The sequence below is a fragment of the Hoplias malabaricus genome, chromosome 2, assembly GCF_029633855.1.
Source record: "Hoplias malabaricus isolate fHopMal1 chromosome 2, fHopMal1.hap1, whole genome shotgun sequence".
In the NCBI taxonomy this organism is placed as follows: Eukaryota; Metazoa; Chordata; class Actinopteri; order Characiformes; family Erythrinidae; genus Hoplias; species Hoplias malabaricus.
Genome location: NC_089801.1, coordinates 23,324,599 through 23,350,310, shown reverse-complemented (window position 1 = coordinate 23,350,310; position 25,712 = coordinate 23,324,599). Strand labels below are relative to the sequence as shown.

General features: G+C 37.4%; 1 protein-coding gene across 1 annotated transcript in view; it reads right to left on the bottom strand.

The window, feature by feature from the left end:
• LOC136675624 (peripheral-type benzodiazepine receptor-associated protein 1-like) overlaps window positions 1-25,014 on the bottom strand; it is a 136,892-nt gene extending 111,878 nt beyond the window's left edge. The window contains exons 1-3 of the mRNA XM_066652275.1: window positions 24,929-25,014; window positions 23,367-23,422; window positions 21,567-22,844 (exon numbers count right to left, since the gene is read on the bottom strand). Coding sequence (XP_066508372.1) covers window positions 21,567-22,679 — 1,113 coding nt within the window. The 5' untranslated portion in view covers window positions 22,680-22,844; window positions 23,367-23,422; window positions 24,929-25,014. The remainder of the gene's footprint in view (window positions 1-21,566; window positions 22,845-23,366; window positions 23,423-24,928) is intronic.
• Between the last annotated feature and the right edge of the window lie 698 nt (window positions 25,015-25,712).

Below are 25,712 nucleotides of genomic sequence, written 5' to 3'. Positions count from 1 at the left end.
ACTAACTGCCATTTGGTGCTGAAGCATGACCAACACTTGCCAGCTGCATCAACCTATGCCAGGTTTGCCAGCTGATCAGATGTAGTAATTACCTTGAATGTAATGAAAAGATGAGCATATGTTGTCTAATGCTAGCTCTACAGACTTTCTGCGATGCGTTTATGGCTCCTATAATTTATATAATACCTATACGTAGTGCTGGGCGATATGAGCACAAAATAATATCACAATTTATTGTACATTTTACCATGATTACCTTTAATGAACGATTATTTTGTTTTTTATTTTTTACATTCATAGTTCTGTGACTCCAGTATGTTCCAGTGTAAAAGCTGGGATATTTTATTATAATGTTGCTGGGAGCTTGTTTCACTCTTGGTTTTTAAGCAAAGTTCATATTTGGTGTGCGATTGTGCTTTAGTCGCTGAAGCTGTTTATTTTATTTTTGACTAGTGTTTACATTTGACTTGTTTTTGTTCAGTGTTTTTTTCAAGTCAAAATTCTATTAAATTAATGTCAAAACACAACACGTCCAAACAACAGTCGCTGTGTTTTTATTTGGCTGCTTGAGTCGTTTGGTCTGCTTCGGCGTTTAGCTTCTCCTCCAAGTTGCTTCCATGTGGCAGACAGGGGCAGAATCACATGACTACAGCGAGGCAGTGTGGTTAAAATGGACAGTACATGAACACAACAGAATTTTCAAAAACGTATATATATATATATAATAGATATAGACCAGATTATGTCGATTAGAAATTTAGACCGGGGCTGTGATAGTGGCCTTTAATAGTAGTGGCCTCTTAACCTGCATACTGTTGGTGCCTGAACTGATTTGAGCATTGGAACAGGCATTATGTCCAGCTCTATTGGTTTATGACCATCCTAAACATTTAGAAAATCGTTTGCCAATGTGTAGGCCAAGTTTACGTATAACCAATATTAATAGGTCAGTGAAAAAACAAAGGCAATTAAAAAAAAAAGGTTGAAAGCCTGATAAAAGGGAGTAAGTAAAGGACAAGTTAGAATCAGATGAAGGCATGCTTCGGGCAATAGTAAAGAGTGTGGAAGATGAAAAGAAAGGAATACTCACAGACTACATGAATACAAAGTGGGAACACGGGACATTTTCTATCCCTTTTCCACAAGTGAACAGTTCTGGGTTCTTACTGAAACATCTGTGACATACTTCTTGATTCTTTGGTTCTTGGTTTAGAGGGGAACCAAGGATACGTCATCAGCAGGGGGCATCGCTGTGGTTGAATATAGCACCAGAGCCACAGATAAACAGTCAGAGTCATTGTTAATTTGTTTACCGTGGAGTCAGATCAGAGTGAGAAATAATGTGTGTGTAAATGTTGCCAAGTTCCAAGCCGTCAAGCTCTTTCTTCACTCTGAAAAACCAACTATTCTTGGTTCCAGCAGGGAAAGAACTTTTTGGTTTGCGAACCAGTCAGTGGAAACGCGCCAAACAGTTCCATATTTAGTTTGTGAACTGGAACCACTCCGGTTCCTCGTTGGTGGAAAAGCTCTATCAGTAAAGTACAGCACAAAATCAGAATGTCTCATTTATCCCTTACTCACTGACTTCGACAAACCACAAAATTGACTGGGTGGTCTTGTATCACAATTTTTGGGTTGGTGGGTTCCAGATCCCCAATTTAAGAGCATATACAATGAAAAAGTGAGGGTTCTTTTTTCTTCCCTTTAAAAAATTGCTTTCTCTGTATATAGTAGCAAGGTTTGACCCTTAGAAAATCTGTTTTTCTTCAACAGCACTCACAGGAGTCATATTTTAAAGATTTGATGGTGCTTGGCCTGAAGCTGCAAAACTGCAAACCTCAAAACTGGATAAAGTGCCAAGTCCAGCTCTCAAACTGCCAACAAACTCCATATCTCTACAAAAGGAAAGGAAAACATATAATCTCTCAACCGACTGAACCCTCTGCATGTCTGCAATCTAGGGCAGTACAAAATGGTGTTGAAAACTACCTCATTATTATTATTATTATTATTATTATTATTACTATTATTAATACTGTAATACTTTTGCCAGGTGTTCTCTCAGACTTAACTGAATAACTCAAAACAGTAGTAGTTCTACAATAACAGGCTGTAAACACATTACTCTGCATGCATTATTAGCTACTTTTAACTCTGTTCTTCAATAGTGAAGACCCCCACAGGACCACCACAAAGCAGTGGTGATTCATCACTGACATGGTGAGGGCTTATTAGTGCGTGCTGCGCTGGTATGAGCCATTAATGTATGATTAGATTCATCACCACACGCTTATATACGATTTTTAATTTGAACACAGCCTTTATTCTAATGTGGTACCTTGTTTATATTGTGAAGCCCTTGTACAGCAGCTATAGGGGAGCTTTTCCCCCTTATTTTTCCAGTAATTTTTTAAAGGAATAACAAGCAATGCTTAGAACAATGGAAACCACTCCAATTTATTGTAGTATGTGCAGCACAAATATTTTTATCAAAATTTAAATCAAATGCATTTTATTCACAGTGCGCTTTGTCTCGATCGTTTGCACAAAAACAGAATACATTAACAAGCACATCTTCGGCGGGATGTTGTCATTCAGGTTGTGGTGAAACTTTAATCAATAATTGAGGAGTTTTTCAGCGCACCCTTGTACCATTTCTGTGGAGGGAGGAAGGAAGGAGGGGGGATACCCCGGGATGACCCAGTTATGCCAGAGACTCCCCAAAAATAAAAAGGCACCAGATACACACACACACACACATGCCCCCATCAACCCACCTCTCCAGAGGCAGAGACTTCAAATGAACCCTGAATAACTCTCGCTAGTACACACAAGTGAAGTGACATGCAAGAGGAATGCATCTGCCTCGCTCTGATAAAACAGGGATGAGAAACTGGGACAAGTCGACAAACAAGCCAAATACAATAGTGCTTCTGAATTAAGACAAGAGAGTTATTTAAAAAGTTAGGCTGCACATCATTTTCTTCCTTTAACTGGTTTTATATCATCGTCACAATTTGAAAGACTAATTTTCATTCTGTATGAGCTGTTAACTTTATTTCAGCCTACATAGTCAACACTATTGTCGATGAGTTTTAATTAGCGGAACTGACAGCTACGCTCTGCCCTGCAGACAATGCACTATGTTACTTTTAGAAGAGGGTAGGAATCCAGCCCTCCCTCTATCTCCATCTTATTTCAGAACAGTGCTGTAAAAGTGAATAACATTCTTCAACTGTAGGAGGAGCCCAGGAGCACAACACCAAATCTTACCCCTTGTTGTTTTACTCTAATAACATGCAGCTTGTCCAAAGGCTGTAGATTTGGTAGATTAATATGAATCAACTAAACATCCATGTGCATCATTCAGCCCAGTCATAAGATCAGGATCATACTGCAGTGAGCCTCCTGAATCAAAGACATTTCAGCCAACAAAATCAAACGTCACAATATCACAGGCACTAGACTGTATGCTTCAAGACGACAACTACGCTCCTGCTTTCAAACATGAAGCAGTGACTGTCATATTCAGAGGAGCATCTTTCTTTCTCATTCTCCTTTTCCTTCCTCTCTCACAGACAAAATGTCAGAGTGTGTTCCCCTGTCCTTACAAGGCTGTGTCAACATAACAGAGCACTTTAACCTCAACACGGATTCTGTCAAAACAAAACATGTTTATTCTCTTCACCTTTGCCAACACACATACACCAAAGTGTATCACTTATCACCAGCAGAAAGCCCCGATGTGAGAGTCGGACGGTCTGTGTAACAGCTTTGAAAATAGGGCTAGCAAAAATAATGATGATGATGATGATGTTATTTACCTTTCTTGAATTTGCTACAAATATAGGCTTGTGAAAAGACTCTTACTGGTAACATGTTGTGTTCTGAAACTCAGTCTGCCACAATGGTGTTATCCACTATGCAACTCCTAATAAGACAGAATACACATATGCCCCTTTCACACATGCACCGAAATCCAGAAATGCTCCAGAGTTTACCCAGAGGAGCTGTATGTGTGACTGCAAAACAAGCTGTACATGTGAACAGAGCAGGGGAATGTTCCGGAGTTTTTCCTTCATGGGCTGCACAAGCGCCGCTCCACGCCTAAAGCACCTGAAGCAGAAAATCACCCGCTGTGCGCTGTGTGTGTGAAAGGAACATTCTGAAATCAATCTAGAGATCCAAAAGTTGTGTGAAAAAGTCAACAGACTGGGGTTAGCCATTGCTAGCATTTCTCCTGTAGTGTTGCTATCAGTGTGTGAAGAGTGGGAGAAGATGATTGCATTGACAATCCAACACAATGGACAGCACTTTGAACACATTTTATAAGTGGTCAGAAACTTGTAAATAACTCATGAAAGAATAAAGTTACGTCAAGCACACCGTTGTTTTTCTTGTGAAATTCCCAATAAGTTTGATGTGTCACACGACCCTCTTCCCATTGAAAAAACAAAAGTTGGGTCCAAAATGACCGAGTTCAAAATGGTCGCCATGGTCACCACCCATCTTGAAAAGTTTCCCCCCCTCCCATATACTAATGTGCCACAAACAGGAAGTTAATATCACCAACCATTCCCATTTTATTAATGTGTATCCATATAAATGGCCCACCCTGTAGAATCATGTGACTGAGGGAGATGCAGCTATTGGGAACAGGAAATTACTTAAACTGGGGAGACAAATAGGTTTCAGCCTGAGGAAACACTCTTACGAACCCATGCCTGTAACAATGAACGTACACAATAAAGATCATGAGCTTTGTCTGATTACCAGAGACAAGTCCACGCATCAGTACAGCTGTGTTCATCTCCTCTGTCCTTGTATCATACAAAGTCTTTATTAATGCCCGAGTTATATACCACACACACACACACACACACACACACACACTACAATCAAAGACAATGACCTGCCAAATATAACACACACTGACCACAGCTTAATCCCAGACCATTAAGTGTCAGAAAAAGGTTGGTTCATAATCTGAGGATTCAGTGGGAAGAAGAAGCTAGTGCTCTTTCAATGAACTGAGGACTTCATTCATTTCCACAGTAAACACAAAGTTTCTGTTACAAAGCCTTCATTGTAGGTACAACAAGATTTAAATTAGTCATTAGCTGTGTAAACAATAACACTCAAAATTATTTGCACTAACATTTCAGCACAAAACATGCTTGAAACCATTTAACACGTCTGTTGTTCTGTCTTCATTAAAATGGTAATTAATACTCAATCCATCACCACAGCATGGGAGCAGTCCTGTCTGTAAGTGGCAGAGAGAGAGAGAGGGAGACAGAGAGAGAGAGAGAGAGAGAGAGGAAAAGAGCATAAAAGCCACATACTCAAACACAAAGTGGAACGTTGCTTGGGGGTGGGGGGTTGGGCAGATTACAATAAACTGCTGTACAATCACAATTTAAGTAGATTTCTTCCCTCAAAACAAAATTAATGAATAAATATAAGGTTCTTGTCCTCAATTCTGGCTTGAAATACTGCCATCATTTGATTAGCTGGCACTGCTAGAAGTCAGGCTGCAAAATCAGGTATAGTACGTGATCCGGTAATACTTCCCTCAGGTTTAATCGTTATTAAGAATGAGGACAATTGCTTGTATTACTCCAGCTTCAACATTCAGGTAAGAGTTTTGCTCAGAGCAAAAAATAAAAAATAAAAATGGAATTTACTAGTGGAATTAACCACCTGCGTCTTTCTTTTTTTTTTTTCTTCCCTAAATTCCCTTTTGCTCTTTAGCATTATTTTTTTTAAATAACTGTTCCATTCATTTTTAGGTTCACTGCAATTTTTCCTTTAAGAAATATGCATTATATAGTACACATTTAAAAGCAATAGGAAAACTATATTTTGTATTTAATGAAATAGAAATTTTAAAGGCTAAGCACCTGCTATATGAAAGTGTCAAGCAAATAAATTCAGTGGAATTTGAGTTCCTAACTTGTGTTGATTACTAGTCAGAAAACATGTTATTTTCTTACTAATTCTAATAGGCATCTTGCCTGTGACGTAGATGGTGGACAACAACTCTAGAAGTCAAACTTAATTTAATGCAAAATGACGAAAAGGTGTGTTGTTTTTAGCTGCAATAATTCAATGTACAGTGGGACATCTGTGCACAAATGGCCCAAAGATCCCAAAATATCCAGAAAATGGACTAAGTTTGTCAACTTTAAACGGGCACTTTGGAAAGGACCATCCGCTCACTCCGTTATCTGTAGCTCATTACTGAAGTCAAGCCAGCCTCCACTTGGAAAAGCTTGGTCAAGCCAGCCCCCACTTAGATTTGGTGGAACGTCGTATTCTGAACATTACGGTAATAGCGTGCAGAGGAACAAATTTCTAAATAAAAGCCAAAAGTCAATGACAGGAAATGTATGTAATAATAAATAATTTTCTAAACAAATAATAAATGGATAAACAACAAATATTTGCTATTTTGTGGAAATGATGAAGATTTTAGGACATGACTCTCAAGTCACTCTGATGTGCCATTTATAAAAAAGGCCCTTTGTGTAGTCCTATGTCTGTAAATTTATTTCCAAATTTAAATAATTATTAAAAGGAAACCTTTAGTTTGCACAGAACAATTTCACTTCATAATCATAGTACAACACCTGATTATGTCACTCAATTAATATAAAGTCATTCTGATGTGTCATTTCAAAATAAAGGCCCTTTGAATTGTCCCATTTCTGTAAATTAATTTCCAAATTTAAATAATTATTAAAAGGAAACCTTTAGTTTGCACAGAACAATTTCACTTCATAATCATAGTACCACATCTGATTATGTCACTCACTGAATATCAAGTCATTCTGATGTGTCATTTCAAAATAAAGGCCCTTTGAATTGTCCCATTTCTGTAAATTTATTTCCAAATTTAAATAATTATTAAAAAGAAACCTTTAGTTTGCACAGAACAATTTCACTTCATAATCATAGTACCACACCTGATTATGTCACTCAATTAATATAAAGTCATTTTGATGTGTCATTTCAAAATAAAGGCCCTTTGAATTGTCCCATTTCTGTAAATTAATTTCCAAATTTAAATAATTATTAAAAGGAAACCTTTAGTTTGCACAGAACAATTTCACTTCATAATCATAGTACCACATCTGATTATGTCACTCACTGAATATCAAGTCATTCTGATGTGTCATTTCAAAATAAAGGCCCTTTGAATTGTCCCATTTCTGTAAATTTATTTCCAAATTTAAATAATTATTAAAAAGAAACCTTTAGTTTGCACAGAACAATTTCACTTCATAATCATAGTACCACACCTGATTATGTCACTCACTTCATATGAAGTCATTCTGATGTGTCATTTCAAAATAAAAGCCCATTGAATTGTCCAATTTCTGTACATTTATTTCCAAATTTAAATAATTATTAAAAGGAAACCTTTAGTTTGCACAGAACAATTTCACTTCATAATCATAGTACCACACCTGATTATGTCACTCACTTCATATGAAGTCATTCTGATGTGTCATTTCAAAATAAAAGCTCTTTGAATTGTCCCATTTCTGTAAATTTAATTCCAAAATTTAGATCATTATTAAAAAGAAACCTTTAGTTTGCACAGAACAACTTCACTTCATAATCATAGTACCACACCTGATTATGTCACTCACTTCATATGAAGTCATTCTGATGTGTCATTTCAAAATAAAAGCCCATTGAATTGTCCCATATCTGTAAATTTAATTCCACATTTAAATAATTATTAAAAGGAAACCTTTAGTTTGCACAGAACAATTTCACTTCATAATCATAGTACCACACCTGATTATGTCACTCACTTCATATGAAGTCATTCTGATGTGTCATTTCAAAATAAAAGCTCTTTGAATTGTCCCATTTCTGTAAATTTAATTCCAAAATTTAGATCATTATTAAAAAGAAACCTTTAGATTGCACAGAACAATTTCACTTCATAGTCATAGTACAACACCTGATTATGTCACTCATGTAATATGAAGTCATTCTGATGTGTCATTTCAAAATAAAGGCCCTTTGAATTGTCCCATTTCTGTAAATTTATTTCCAAATTTAAATAATTATTAAAAAGAAACCTTTAGTTTGCACAGAACAATTTCACTTCATAGTCATAGTACAACACCTGATTATGTCACTCATGTAATATGAAGTCATTCTGATGTGTCATTTCAAAATAAAGGCCCTTTGAATTGTCCCATTTCTGTAAATTAATTTCCAAATTTAAATAATTATTAAAAAGAAACCTTTAGTTTGCACAGAACAATTTCACTTCATAATCATAGTACCACACCTGATTATGTCACTCACTTCATATGAAGTCATTCTGATGTGTCATTTCAAAATAAAAGCTCTTTGAATTGTCCCATTTCTGTAAATTTAATTCCAAAATTTAGATCATTATTAAAAGGAAACCTTTAGATTGCACAGAACAATTTCACTTCATAATCATAGTACCACACCTGATTATGTCACTCATTAAATATAAAGTCATTCTGATGTGTCATTTCAAAATAAAAGCTCTTTGAATTGTCCCATTTCTGTAAATTTAATTTCAAATGTAAATAATTATTAAAAAGAAACCTTTAGTTTGCACAGAACAACTTCACTTCATAATCATAGTACCACACCTGATTATGTCACTCACTTCATATGAAGTCATTCTGATGTGTCATTTCAAAATAAAAGCCCATTGAATTGTCCCATATCTGTAAATTTAATTCCACATTTAAATAATTATTAAAAGGAAACCTTTAGTTTGCACAGAACAATTTCACTTCATAATCATAGTACCACATCTGATTATGTCACTCACTGAATATCAAGTCATTCTGATGTGTCATTTCAAAATAAAGGCCCTTTGAATTGTCCCATTTCTGTAAATTTATTTCCAAATTTAAATAATTATTAAAAAGAAACCTTTAGTTTGCACAGAACAATTTCACTTCATAATCATAGTACCACACCTGATTATGTCATTCATGTAATATGAAGTCATTCTGATGTGTCATTTCAAAATAAAGGCCCTTTGAATTGTCCCATTTCTGTAAATTTATTTCCAAATTTATATCATTATTAAATGTGAACCATTAGTTTGCACAGAACAATTTCACTTCATAATCATAGTACCACACCTGATTATGTCATTCATGTAATATGAAGTCATTCTGATGTATCATTCCAAAATAAAGGCCCTTTGAATTGTCCCATGTCTGTAAAATTAATTTCAAATTTAAATAATTATTAAAAGGAAACCTTTAGTTTGCACAGAACAATTTCACTTCATAATCATAGTACAACACCTGATTATGTCACTCATGTAATATGAAGTCATTCTGATGTGTCATTTCAAAATAAAGGCCCTTTGAATTGTCCCATTTCTGTAAATTTATTTCCAAATTTAAATAATTATTAAAAGGAAACCTTTAGTTTGCACAGAACAATTTCACTTCATAATCATAGTACCACACCTGATTATGTCACTCATGTAATATGAAGTCATTCTGATGTGTCATTTCAAAATAAAGGCCATTTGAAATGTCCCATTTCTGTAAATTTAATTCCAAATTTATATCATTATTAAATGTGAACCATTAGTTTGCACAGAACAATTTCACTTCATAATCATAGTACCACACCTGATTATGTCACTCACTGAATATGAAGTCATTCTGGTGTGCCATTTTAAAAAAGAACTATTGTAAATGATCACATTTCAGCTATATTCACTCCGGATGTTGGAATTGTTATTAAAAGGAATCCTCCAGTTTGCACACACCACTTTCACTTTATAATGAAAGTACACCCCTAAATATATGTCTCTCACTTAATATCAAGTCATTCTTGTGTGCCATTTCAGATTAGGACCACTGTAATCAATCAGATTTAAATTATATTCACTGTAGATGTTGAGATTGTTAATAAAAGGAATCCTCCAGTTTGTAAACACTACTTTCACTTCATAATGATAGTACAGCACATGCAAGCATCAATCATTTAATGTCATACTATTGTAGTGTGTCTAATTTGTTCATCCACTCATTACATCCAGATCACATTACTGATATAATGCACGACGCGGTTCCTCAGCGCCTTCAAGAGTAGTCGACTCATGTACCGAGTGATTACTCCAGTGTGAATCGAAGGAACTGGCGTTAGAAGCGTGCTGGAGTCACTCCCTCGCTGGTGGATTACCCCTTCAGGTCCGGGGAATTTTTTTGGGGGGGGGGTTAAGGGTGGGGGCTGTTAGCCTCCGACTTCAGGACAAGGGAAGTGAGGCTAACAGGGGCGCACCTCTGGGGGATCCATGGTTAAAGAAATCCCTCAAGAGTTCGCCCATCAGACCCCCTAAACCCTTAACAGTTCCAGTACAGGACGTCGTCGCAGGGCCCTCTGCTCCCAAGGATGTCGCTGCACTCCCTCCTGATCTCCAGGAGAAGCTTGCAAGCCTCTTGGCACGTCTGGAGGTCTCCGTGAAGGCGGCACCCGCCGCTCCTGTCTCCGTGAAGGCGGCACCATCCGCTCCTGTCTCCGTGAAGGTGGCACCAGCCGCTCCTGGACCCGTGACTGTGGCTCCGGCCGCTTCTGCACCCGTGACTGTGGCTCTGGTCGCTTCAGGTCGTGTCCCCATAACTGTGCCCAGGCTGGTTCCTCAGACTTCCCCTCAGACATTTGCCAGTCCTGGGCATCCCACAGTTGTTTTGATTCCCATGTCTGTTCCTGTCCTGGTTCCTGTCTTAGTCCTCGTCCCTGTACCTGTGTCTGCCTTTGTCTCTGTTCCCGTCCCTGTCACTGTGTTCGTGTCAGTCCCGGTAAACGTCCTGGTCCCTGTTCCCCTGCCAAGTCTTATCCAGTCCCCTGTTAATCCAGTCCAGTCCACATTTCAGTCTTATGTCTTATCACCTGTCTCTTCACCTGTCTTGTCTTCAGTCCAGTCTCCATTTCAACCCTCTGTCCTGTCTCAAGTCCAGTCTCCTGTCCATTCCCAACACCCAGTCCCGTCACCTGTCCTGCCTCATGTCCAGTCCCCGTATACATCCAGTGTTCAATCAAATGTCCTGTCCCCTGTTCAGTCACTTGTCTTGTCTCCCTTCCAGTCCCATTACCCAGTTCTGCCACATGTTCTGTCTCCATTCCAGTCCCCTGTCCTGTCACCTGCCCATGTCCAGTCTTCTGTCCCTAAACCTGTTCAGTCACCTGCTTCTGTCTCCAGTTCCTAGTCTCGTCCAATCCCCGTTCCCATCCATTGTACTATCCAATGTCAAGCACCCTGTCCAGTTTCCTGCTCCGGTCCAGTCTCATGTGTCCTGTCTAGTCCTTTCCAGTCTCAAGTCCTGTCTCCTTTTCCCTTTTTTCAGTCACCCGTTCAGTCCCGTCTGCTCTCCAGTTTTGTCTCCAGTCCGTCCCCCTCTTCATTCCAGTATTTCATCACCCGTCTCTAGTTCTGTCTTGTCCCGTTTCTGTCCTCTGTCTTGTCCCAAGTCTCTTCTCCTGTAGCCTCCCTTTGTCAGCCTCCTGTCCTGTCCTGTGTCCAGTCTCCTATATCCGGTCCGGTCATGTCCCCAGCTCCTGTGTCTGTTCTGTTGTGTCTGTTGTCCTTGTCTCCGCCCATGTCCCGCCTTTGTTCCGCCTCCTTGTCCGCTGTCCTCGTTATCTGTCTCAGGTGTGTCTCGTTTGTATGTAGTATTTAAGTTCCCTTGTGTCACTTCCTGTTATCGGTCATTTGTTTTGCTCTTTCCCAGTCAAGTCATGTCGTTTCGTTTTGTGTTGTTAACTTCCTAGTCAAGACGTTTCGTTTAGTTTCCCAGTCATGTTGTTTCTTCCTTTTTCATAGTCATATGGTGTTGTTTCTCTCCCACTTCAAGTCAGGTTGTTTTTGTTTCCTAGTCGTTTCATTTTGATTCCAAAGTCATGTCGGTTTGTGTAATTCTCATTTGTAGTCATGTCATTTTGTTTTTCTCCCCAAGCCTTGTCATTTCTTTCCTCTAAGTATCGTTGTTTCGCCTCCAGTGTATCTGTGTCTTGTTTCTTAGTTTGGTCTGTCTCTGTTGTTTTCCTCAATTCATTTCATATGTCTAGTTGTTTCCGTAGTTGCCAGTCTTTGTTTTGTTGTATCTTTTGTTTCATTAAAATTACTGTGTTTTAGCAAGTGCGTCCGCCTCCGTCAGTCTGCCCCGCTAATCGTGACGCCATAGGAGAAGTACTATTGGTTCCATGAAGAACCATCTTTCGGAATATTTTAAATGTGTAAAAAAGCCACAGTCACGGGTGGAGAAGCGGCCGGAGCCACAGTCACGGGTGCAGAAGCGGCCGGAGCCACAGTCACGGGTCCAGGAGCGGCTGGTGCCACCTTCACGGAGACAGGAGCGGCTGGTGCCGCCTTCACAGAGACAGGAGCGGCTGGTGCCGCCTTCACGGAGACAGGAGCGGCGGGTGCCGCCTTCACGGAGACCTCCAGACGTGCCAAGAGGCTTGCAAGCTTCTCCTGGAGATCAGGAGGGAGTGCAGCGACATCCTTGGGAGCAGAGGGCCCTGCGACGACGTCCTGTACTGGAACTGTTAAGGGTTTAGGGGGTCTGATGGGCGAACTCTTGAGGGATTTCTTTAACCATGGATCCCCCAGAGGTGCGCCCCTGTTAGCCTCACTTCCCTTGTCCTGAAGTCGGAGGCTAACAGCCCCCACCCTTAACCCCCCCCCAAAAAAAATTCCCCGGACCTGAAGGGGTAATCCACCAGCGAGGGAGTGACTCCAGCACGCTTCTAACGCCAGTTCCTTCGATTCACACTGGAGTAATCACTCGGTACATGAGTCGACTACTCTTGAAGGCGCTGAGGAACCGCGTCGTGCATTATATCAGTAATGTGATCTGGATGTAATGAGTGGATGAACAAATTAGACACACTACAATAGTATGACATTAAATGATTGATGCTTGCATGTGCTGTACTATCATTATGAAGTGAAAGTAGTGTTTACAAACTGGAGGATTCCTTTTATTAACAATCTCAACATCTACAGTGAATATAATTTAAATCTGATTGATTACAGTGGTCCTAATCTGAAATGGCACACAAGAATGACTTGATATTAAGTGAGAGACATATATTTAGGGGTGTACTTTCATTATAAAGTGAAAGTGGTGTGTGCAAACTGGAGGATTCCTTTTAATAACAATTCCAACATCCGGAGTGAATATAGCTGAAATGTGATCAGTTACAATAGTTCTTTTTTAAAATGGCACACCAGAATGACTTCATATTCAGTGAGTGACATAATCAGGTGTGGTACTATGATTATGAAGTGAAATTGTTCTGTGCAAACTAATGGTTCACATTTAATAATGATATAAATTTGGAATTAAATTTACAGAAATGGGACAATTCAAATGGCCTTTATTTTGAAATGACACATCAGAATGACTTCATATTACATGAGTGACATAATCAGGTGTGGTACTATGATTATGAAGTGAAATTGTTCTGTGCAAACTAAAGGTTTCCTTTTAATAATTATTTAAATTTGGAAATAAATTTACAGAAATGGGACAATTCAAAGGGCCTTTATTTTGAAATGACACATCAGAATGACTTCATATTACATGAGTGACATAATCAGGTGTTGTACTATGATTATGAAGTGAAATTGTTCTGTGCAAACTAAAGGTTTCCTTTTAATAATTATTTAAATTTGAAATTAATTTTACAGACATGGGACAATTCAAAGGGCCTTTATTTTGGAATGATACATCAGAATGACTTCATATTACATGAATGACATAATCAGGTGTGGTACTATGATTATGAAGTGAAATTGTTCTGTGCAAACTAATGGTTCACATTTAATAATGATATAAATTTGGAAATAAATTTACAGAAATGGGACAATTCAAAGGGCCTTTATTTTGAAATGACACATCAGAATGACTTCATATTACATGAATGACATAATCAGGTGTGGTACTATGATTATGAAGTGAAATTGTTCTGTGCAAACTAAAGGTTTCTTTTTAATAATTATTTAAATTTGGAAATAAATTTACAGAAATGGGACAATTCAAAGGGCCTTTATTTTGAAATGACACATCAGAATGACTTGATATTCAGTGAGTGACATAATCAGATGTGGTACTATGATTATGAAGTGAAATTGTTCTGTGCAAACTAAAGGTTTCCTTTTAATAATTATTTAAATGTGGAATTAAATTTACAGATATGGGACAATTCAATGGGCTTTTATTTTGAAATGACACATCAGAATGACTTCATATGAAGTGAGTGACATAATCAGGTGTGGTACTATGATTATGAAGTGAAGTTGTTCTGTGCAAACTAAAGGTTTCTTTTTAATAATTATTTACATTTGAAATTAAATTTACAGAAATGGGACAATTCAAAGAGCTTTTATTTTGAAATGACACATCAGAATGACTTTATATTTAATGAGTGACATAATCAGGTGTGGTACTATGATTATGAAGTGAAATTGTTCTGTGCAATCTAAAGGTTTCTTTTTAATAATGATCTAAATTTTGGAATTAAATTTACAGAAATGGGACAATTCAAAGAGCTTTTATTTTGAAATGACACATCAGAATGACTTCATATGAAGTGAGTGATATAATCAGGTGTGGTACTATGATTATGAAGTGAAATTGTTCTGTGCAAACTAAAGGTTTCCTTTTAATAATTATTTAAATTTGGAAATAAATTTACAGAAATGGGACAATTCAAAGAGCTTTTATTTTAAAATGACACATCAGAATGACTTGATATTTAATGAGTGACATAATCAGGTGTGGTACTATGATTATGAAGTGAAATTAATCTGTGCAAACTAAAGGTTTCCTTTTAATAATTATTTAAATTTGGAAATAAATTTACAGAAATGGGACAATTCAAATGGCCTTTATTTTGAAATGACACATCAGAATGACTTCATATTACATGAGTGACATAATCAGGTGTGGTACTATGATTATGAAGTGAAATTGTTCTGTGCAAACTAAAGGTTTCCTTTTAATACTTATTTAAATTTGGAAATAAATTTACAGAAATGGGACAATTCAAAGGGCCTTTATTTTGAAATGACACATCAGAATGACTTCATATTACATGAGTGACATAATCAGGTGTTGTACTATGATTATGAAGTGAAATTGTTCTGTGCAAACTAAAGGTTTCCTTTTAATAATTATTTAAATTTGAAATTAATTTTACAGACATGGGACAATTCAAAGGGCCTTTATTTTGGAATGATACATCAGAATGACTTCATATTACATGAATGACATAATCAGGTGTGGTACTATGATTATGAAGTGAAATTGTTCTGTGCAAACTAATGGTTCACATTTAATAATGATATAAATTTGGAAATAAATTTACAGAAATGGGACAATTCAAAGGGCCTTTATTTTGAAATGACACATCAGAATGACTTCATATTACATGAATGACATAATCAGGTGTGGTACTATGATTATGAAGTGAAATTGTTCTGTGCAAACTAAAGGTTTCTTTTTAATAATTATTTAAATTTGGAAATAAATTTACAGAAATGGGACAATTCAAAGGGCCTTTATTTTGAAATGACACATCAGAATGACTTGATATTCAGTGAGTGACATAATCAGATGTGGTACTATGATTATGAAGTGAAATTGTTCTGTGCAAACTAAAGGTTTCCTTTTAATAATTATTTAAATGTGGAATTAAATTTACAGATATGGGACAATTCAATGGGCTTTTATTTTGAAATGACACATCAGAATGACTTCATATGAAGTGAGTGACATAATCAGGTGTGGTACTATGATTATGAAGTGAAGTTGTTCTGTGCAAACTAAAGGTTTCTTTTTAATAATTATTTACATTTGAAATTAAATTTACAGAAATGGGACAATTCAAAGAGCTTTTATTTTGAAATGACACATCAGAATGACTTTATATTTAATGAGTGACATAATCAGGTGTGGTACTATGATTATGAAGTGAAATTGTTCTGTGCAATCTAAAGGTTTCTTTTTAATAATGATCTAAATTTTGGAATTAAATTTACAGAAATGGGACAATTCAAAGAGCTTTTATTTTGAAATGACACATCAGAATGACTTCATATGAAGTGAGTGATATAATCAGGTGTGGTACTATGATTATGAAGTGAAATTGTTCTGTGCAAACTAAAGGTTTCCTTTTAATAATTATTTAAATTTGGAAATAAATTTACAGAAATGGGACAATTCAAAGAGCTTTTATTTTAAAATGACACATCAGAATGACTTGATATTTAATGAGTGACATAATCAGGTGTGGTACTATGATTATGAAGTGAAATTAATCTGTGCAAACTAAAGGTTTCCTTTTAATAATTATTTAAATTTGGAAATAAATTTACAGAAATGGGACAATTCAAATGGCCTTTATTTTGAAATGACACATCAGAATGACTTCATATTACATGAGTGACATAATCAGGTGTGGTACTATGATTATGAAGTGAAATTGTTCTGTGCAAACTAAAGGTTTCCTTTTAATACTTATTTAAATTTGGAAATAAATTTACAGAAATGGGACAATTCAAAGGGCCTTTATTTTGAAATGACACATCAGAATGACTTCATATTACATGAGTGACATAATCAGGTGTGGTACTATGATTATGAAGTGAAATTGTTCTGTGCAAACTAAAGGTTTCTTTTTAATAATTATTTAAATTTGGAAATTAATTTACAGAAATGGGACAATTCAAAGGGCCTTTATTTTGAAATGACACATCAGAATGACTTCATATTACATGAGTGACATAATCAGGTGTTGTACTATGACTATGAAGTGAAATTGTTCTGTGCAAACTAAAGGTTTCTTTTTAATAATTATTTAAATTTGGAAATAAATTTACAGAAATGGGACAATTCAAAGGGCCTTTATTTTGAAATGACACATAAGAATGACTTCATATTACATGAGTGACATAATCAGGTGTTGTACTATGACTATGAAGTGAAATTGTTCTGTGCAAACTAAAGGTTTCTTTTTAATAATGATCTAAATTTTGGAATTAAATTTACAGAAATGGGACAATTCAAAGAGCTTTTATTTTGAAATGACACATCAGAATGACTTCATATGAAGTGAGTGACATAATCAGGTGTGGTACTATGATTATGAAGTGAAATTGTTCTGTGCAAACTAAAGGTTTCCTTTTAATAATTATTTAAATTTGGAAATAAATGTACAGAAATTGGACAATTCAATGGGCTTTTATTTTGAAATGACACATCAGAATGACTTCATATGAAGTGAGTGACATAATCAGGTGTGGTACTATGATTATGAAGTGAAATTGTTCTGTGCAAACTAAAGGTTTCTTTTTAATAATTATTTAAATTTGGAAATAAATTTACAGAAATGGGACAATTCAAAGGGCCTTTATTTTGAAATGACACATCAGAATGACTTGATATTCAGTGAGTGACATAATCAGATGTGGTACTATGATTATGAAGTGAAATTGTTCTGTGCAAACTAAAGGTTTCCTTTTAATAATTATTTAAATTTGGAAATTAATTTACAGAAATGGGACAATTCAAAGGGCCTTTATTTTGAAATGACACATCAGAATGACTTTATATTAATTGAGTGACATAATCAGGTGTTGTACTATGATTATGAAGTGAAATTGTTCTGTGCAAACTAAAGGTTTCCTTTTAATAATTATTTAAATTTGGAAATAAATTTACAGACATAGGACTACACAAAGGGCCTTTTTTATAAATGGCACATCAGAGTGACTTGAGAGTCATGTCCTAAAATCTTCATCATTTCCACAAAATAGCAAATATTTGTTGTTTATCCATTTATTATTTGTTTAGAAAATTATTTATTATTACATACATTTCCTGTCATTGACTTTTGGCTTTTATTTAGAAATTTGTTCCTCTGCACGCTATTACCGTAATGTTCAGAATACGACGTTCCACCAAATCTAAGTGGGGGCTGGCTTGACCAAGCTTTTCCAAGTGGAGGCTGGCTTGACTTCAGTAGCTCATTTCACTGGCGCTTTTCCAACAATATGGGCATGTAAGGAAACCAACGAAAGGTGTTCAAGAGCCTCTGTAACATGGAGGTAAACAGGGTAAGGACACTTACTTCACCTGTTTTAGTTGGTGTTAGTTAACGTTAGCTTGACTTGCTAAACTTGGTGGCTCAGATTATACTCGGCTACGTAGCTAGTTGCATTACGGAGGTTTATAGTGTTGGAAGAATTCGAGTTCGACTTCGATCACATTTACAAGAATAACGGTACCTTTAATTTGAGTTTAGCTTATTGCTAGGCTATTGTCATGAATAATGTTGGTTATTTAGCTAACTAAATACTGTCATAACAGTCAGTCACAACGGTGTTTTACCGCGGCGTTGTTCAGCTGTTGTCCACCAGTGACGTCACGGTCGCGTTCAAGAATTTCCGTAGCGAGCTCAGGTTTTTATGTCAATTTAATAAATTGTCAGTTTTAAAGCAAATTAAGCATGCTATTTTCATTTTAATTCATACTTATATATGTCAGTAACTAAAATAATGTGAAATATTCACGGAGGTCCATTAAGGGGTGCTTAGCCTTTAATGTTTGTCAAATGAATAAAAATGAACAGAAATACTTTATTTGGATTCTGCCATTTTAAAAACCATTACATAATTATTGTCTGTTTAACTGAATCCAAGACTTACACAGTTTAGTTATTAGATTTTTCACTGGCAAAATAACTAATCATGGATTTAAATGTCTTCAACAAAGATAGAACAGAATCTAACAACAAACCATCCTTAGAAGTTAACACAAAAATGTGTGTGATGCAAATGTTGATAAAAGTCTCTTATGATTGTATCTTTTAAAACATTTACCGACCTGGTAACATTAAGGTGCTTTTAAAAGCTTTAGAAAAAGACTTAAATGTAAAATAGTAGTTTTCTTTCTATGTAGAAGGGATTTGTAAGTGAAAATTTTATCACACTTTTACCCTCAGCCATTAACATTAGCAGTTTAAACTAAAGTAGGCTTCTTTAGAGGAAAAGTCATTTCTGCTGTTATAGTACACTGAAGTTTTGCTAGATACAAACTACAGCTGTTTCCTCCTACACACAGTTACACTGCAAAGACATTTAGAGACACTGATTACTGACACTGTTATTTTCTGCCATGAGCTCCATGTATTATTAGTTTGCTTTCTCCAAAGACTGTGAAATGTTACTAAATGAACAGAAAAGACATGTTTTTATCATTCACTTTTATAAATGTAGAATCACCAAGACAAAAATGTCACTGAATATGTATTGGTCTCCCTTGGTGATAAACAATGCTAATTTCATTTAACTTCTCCAAAGAGCTGTGCTGTGAGTGAAACAGAGGCCCATCTCTTTTCTTTTTCCTAGGCAGACTGAACTTGGGCCATGCTGGTGAGCTCTAGTCCTGAACAATGGAGCGGGTTGTTATTCTTTGGCCTGCATTCTGTAGCACTGTTCAATTATTCACAATAGCAGCAGACAGCTAGAACAGCAGATGCTCTGTCGATCTCTTACTTCTAGGCTAATGGAATAAAATATCACATCTCTCCCCAAACCTTCAAATATCTCTTCCTCAAGCCCCCAGTGCACATCCTTTTCCCCCTTTCCTTCATTCAGGGCTAACTATTACTACTAAACCAAACAGGCCTGTGACTCAAATGTTAAACGCTAATGTCTGCGTCCTGCCATTCTGAGCAATGTAGAGATCAAGACCATGACACATCTGTCCAGGTGGCACTTCCTTTAATAATAATAAGACTGCAGTGATGATTTGATTATTCATCTCTATCAGGTCAGTGAGAAGCTAATGACTCAGCAAGTCTGACCAGCTCAAAGCCTGGCTTCTCTTTTTGTTTTTTTTTGTCCATGCTCAGAGGAGGTGAGCATTAACACTGGGAATCTCAAGACATCTCACGGTCGAAATCAGTCCCCTTTCAGTGTACTAAGGCATGACTAGATTTATATATCAAAATATATCACCGCATCTACATTTTTTACTTCCACATCCAATATTATGAACCAGTGGATGGGTCATTAAATTTTTACTAAAAAAAAAATCTTTACCATCTATTTCCCCATGTCTTGTTCTCTTATTATAATGCCTTACATAAGTGAAATGTCGTATTGTTTGGGTCTTTTGCTTTGTAAGCCCTATTTGGGCAGGATTAGTTTAACGAGTGGAAATGGGGTAATGTAATTATAACTGGAGTGTTTTAGTGATTAAAGTCTTTTCAGTCATTTCTCTGGAGTCTTTTTCCTACTGTAAAATAAGCAGTAAAAATAACCCCAGTGAAAGTTTAAAAATATCTATCAATCAACCAATCATTCAATCAATCAATCAATAAATAAATAAATAAATCTTGTGCCGGAAAAAAAGAAAAGAAATCCTTAACCATGAACCATTATTTGACCATGTGCATAAATATCCCATCATATTCCATGAAAAGGATAAAGCTCCATTCTTGCTGGTTTTCTCAAGAATGGAGGCACTGGAGAAGATGTTTAATGATGTAATGTACGGCAAAAGATCAACGTGCCAACCTCAGTTGTTGAACAAAGCACCACACTCAAATCCAAAAGACAAGCTAAAGCATTACTCAGAGAAGGGAAACTCTGGGAAGCAACAGGTAAGTTCAGTGCACTACAGATGTGTCATGAACATGTTTCATTATGTTACAACCATTAAAAGGTTTATAACAGCAGTTTGCCATCATAACACCATAACCTCTTTGGAAGAACTAAGATAAGGTAATTCGCGGCTGGATATGTTTGGTTGGTGGGCTGTTCTCAGAACAGCAGTGACTGCCCAAAACTCCAGTAGCTCTGCTGTTTCTGATCCACATTGTCAAAAACATACACAGCAACATTCTTCATGGAGGCAGCACAAATTGTGTATTACGTGTGTGTTCTTTGGTGTGACACCATGTGTACATCAAGTAGCCACTCCTATCGGTGTACTAACCCCTTTAGTATACGGTTATACACACAGAATTTATGACAACATTTGTGACTGCATCAGTGATATCCTGCATTTTTACCTCCTTATGCCATGCTATGCTTAAAAATCCAAACTCAATCCTCTGGGAATTGATGAATCTTTCAAGGGAGAACCACATCTTATCTCATGGTTGCTACCCCTGCTGAACAATGTGTGTGTGTGTGTGTGTGAGGGAAGAGAAAGCAAGAGAGACCATTTTTATGCCACAGAGTCTATTTGACCCATTGCCCTTTCAAAATGGAATACAGGTGTAGGTGGCTTGTTTTATCTTTGATGCAGGTGTATGCATTTCAAATCACAAAAGGATTTCAGAATTGTTCATGTGTCAGATTTCTCAAAGCACACAAACCACAACAAGCAGTCGGGTCCAAGTCATCACATACACACATATATGCCACCTCACAGACACACACACACTCCTGTTGCTAGGTAACCAGCATTCCCAAAAAGCATACAAACCCTCCAAACACCAATGCTAAGCTCACTTACCATGTCTTCCATATTGTCCTCTGAACATCTGGAGGGAGACGAATTCTCCAGAGACAGGCTGCAACTCTGGATGTCCCAACCGACATCGGGTGAACCTGGGTTGGGGGTGTCACCTGTAAGCTCCCTGAGCTCCTTGTTGCAGCCTCCTTCTTCCAGTGGTGAAGAGCAGCAAGGTGTCTGCTCAGATGCCTTCCTTTCTGTTGACCTCCATAAGCCCTGCCTGTTCGTTTTCACAGGCAGTGGTGGAGTATGCTGACTCTGTTGGGACAGGGAGCGGGAAAGGCCAGCGGTAGGCTTCCTCTTACTGGATGACTCTGCACAGCCACTCTGCAACTGTATGCAGCTTTTTGACCTGGGCCTGGATTGCCTGACCAAATACCTTTGCTGAGTTTTCTCCTCCTTCTTCTTCTTCTTTACCTCCTCTTGCACGGGGTGCCCATGTACCTCCAGCAGGTGGCACAGAAAGAAACTCTTCTCTAGCTCTACTTCTTGTCGGAGACGCTGAAGAAGCACAGCCTGCTGCCCTTCCGTCTCCCCGTGGAGAGTTTTCAGCAGCTCCTCCAGCTTACAGAAGATGGCACCATTCCCCTGGCACCCAAAGTCCTTCCCCGTCTGGCACTTACGTCCTTTCCACCAATTTGCAGGTTTCACAACTCCAGCAATTTCGTCAGCTAGACTGCTGCGCAGTTCCCCGGCCTGCCTGAGGGATGTGCAGTCAAGGCCCTTCCGCTCCTGGCTCTGACGCCCAAGCAAGCGGCGGATTTCCCTGGCCCGTTCCCGGCCGAGGGCCTCGCGCTGCTGCAGCAGCTCCAGAGCCTTTTGCTGCTCGTGCCTGGAGGTCAGGTCCTTCAGCGCCCGCTCACGTTCGTCCTTCGCCTCATCCCGCTGCTGCCGGAGCGCCAGAGAGAAACGGAGGTGTGCCTGTTTGTTCCGACTGTGCTCCACCTCCAGAGCAGCCCGGAGCCGCTCCACCTCCCTGGCCAACTCAGTATTGGAACCGAATGTGGATCTGGGTCTGGATGGGGATCCAGGTCCACTGCCACGTTTGTGGAAAGCGCAGCCCTTCTTGGAAGAGAAAATATGGGGGTTACTGTTAGCTCCATCTTTGCCCATGGTGATGACAGAGAAGGACAGAGAGGAGAAAGGAAGGCCAAGTCAGGCTTAAACAGGAGACATGCAACAAGTAGAGATGGATGTAGAATGGGGCTCATGCAGGATGACATTGATGTTCACGAGCAAGCAGCATGCATTGACAATATCATTCATTCAGAGTGACCACTGAAAAATAAAAAGGCATGGATCAGAAGGTTGATGTGAAAATGAAACACATTTGGACAGGAAATGGCTTTCAATGAAGTTTTGAGGGAGTCCCATAAACCATCTACATTTTGTTTTCAACATTATGTATTAGAAGTCAAGATTTGGACCATCTAAGGGTCACTGGGAACCTGTTTAAGAACCTGTGTTCTCTCCGGCACAGTGGACCAGTCACGTTTCCATAAAAGGAAAAGCCAAAAAATTAAGTACCAAAATAAACATGACGAGACTAAGTGCACAATGGGAAGAAGTCCCAAAAAAAAGTGAGGAAGCCTACTTTCCCTTCCTCCACTCTCTGGAAACAGTAAATTCCTAGCATGAATCTAGCGTGCAATGCAATACAAAATAAGAAGGTAAATATCTAGCACTGTGTACACATTGCCCTACCCACAGACAAGAAAAGTCTTCATAGGCATTGTAATGCCAGGCCTAATCCATGTTCAAACACTGATCCATGGCAGATTAAAGCATATGAAGGCTTACCTGTAGCCTATGCTCCCTGTACTATCCTCTGCTGGGTCATATTCCTCCAAAAAATCCTGCAAATTATTTAAAAGCACATAATTATCCACACGAGCATGAACCTGATTCAGCTCTTGAAGTTCAGAGAGCTCATATGTACTTTGTAAACTTTCAATCCATACTGTTCCTTTTAAATAGGCATAGTTTAAAAGCACTTCTTTTAAGAGGTATTAATATTACTGTATGTCCTACAAAGGTCTCACGTCACCAATTCACACCATACTCTGACTGATTTGCAATTGAGGCCCAATACAGCACAGCCAGTCACAAAAGAGTTAAGTTATACAAAGGTGATTGGAAGTTGTCAAGTAAATATGAAGCATTTATTTTAATTTATAAAAACAATGTGGATCTCATAGAAAAATTAAAAATCATGAAAAACGTAGAACATGGCCCATAAACACAACTGACAAATAACAGATGTTAAACTGGGAAACGGAACAGAAATGTTACATGTTCTGTGTGTCTTATAAGGCTACGGTAAAGAAGCATGTTTGTTTCAGCTAATAAACACAACCTAAGAAAGTGGTTGGTGGTATATTTCATGAAAATAGTCTTTACTAGACACACAGTTCTGTGCATTAGTCTTAAACACCTAAGATAATGATATATATTTAAACTAATGCTTTCTCTGTGAGTGTGGTGCTTGTATGAAGTTATATATAATCACAGTTAATACAAAAATATAATAAGAATATAAAACTAATTAAATTATTTTCTATAAAGCAGTAGGAGAGAGTGAGTTTGAAGAGCAGTGTTTTGTTCAGATTCTCATTGACTGTGTGAATGTGTTAAATCAACAGCACACATTATTTAAAATCATTATTTATTAGCCGCTAAAACTAGGTATTGGATGATAACCTCAAAATGAGAAGGCAAGGAATAATATATCCAAGTTTATATATAACGAGTTTATATTTTCTGTCGTTTAAATATTGAACATTGTTCTATATCAACTGCCACGTAATGGTTTTACAGAAGTAATGAATAACGGTCAATAATTTCATGAGAAACGTCTCCTCAACAATTCAGTCAGAAAATCACAATGTCTGAAAACTGTGACTTTTTCCTTTTAAAACAACACACACACACACACACACACACACACACTTCACCTCATACACAGCACTTTTTTAAACGCTACGACTTCTGTCAATTCTTCGCACACATTCAATGGTGCAGTAACATTCACAGTAAATGTCACTGTTATATTCATTTAAGGTGGTATTTAAAGTTTGAAAAAGAAGCAGCGAATAAGGAGCCAGTTTAAGCCTCGTGTCATTATTGTACATTTACTGATGCACCATTTAATGCGGAACGGACAATTCGAACAAGAAGCAACGGTAACTGCAGCAGTATTTAAGGTGGAACGGAGAATTCTACCTAATAAGAAACTGACGAATAAAGAGCCAATTTCAGCAGCGTTTAAACACGTTTACCACACTGGCTCCTTTCAAGTGAACACACGCCCGGGCCCCCACTTAAAAATATAAGTTAGGTTTTATTTATCATGATTTATTTACCCGTTAGCTGTCCTCATATTCTCTCCGTGGCTCAAGCCCGGACTTGGAAGAAGCCTAGAGGCACCAGTTGCATCCAGCGACGTCCGAGCCCCGAATGAATCTGTTTGAACCGACACATTATAAACCGATTCACACTGAGCCGGACCAAATTTAAAATCTATTTTTAAACCTTCAGCAGAAAACAATGTTAACGGTTTTCTGCTAATTTTAGCACATAGTTAAAATGTATTTGTGTTACCACATAGGAAATTAAAATAAAACCTGACTTTTAGGTTTCATATTAATAAAAAGATTGAAAATTCTGAGGGGAAAAGCTTAATGAAATGCACTCTATTGATATTTTTATGGAATGAGTCACAGAATCCAAATTTTGCAGAACAGGAAACAAATTAAGTAAGAAAGAAAGGAGGTAAGAAAGAAAGAAAGAAAGAAAGAAAGAAAGAAAGAAAGAAAGGCTGCGAAGCGAAAGAATCGACCAGTCAGTTCAAATAAATCGATTCTGCAAACTGAATCAAATTTCCCATCAAAGACTTACGTCCGTCGGAGACCAACACCAACTTCAAAGGAGACCTGGAAAATTGCCCGTGTAAATACTGACCTCTAGTGGTCAATATCTGCCAGTGACCAATAAAATACATAATATGGTACAGAGCCAGAGGCCAATTTCTCACACACAGCTTGTTTAATCTCCATAGACATGTATTAATAAACAAGAAACACTAGAGCACTTGCACAAAAGCATGAAAACCGTGGGCTAGAGTCATGAAATGTGTGTATATTTCAT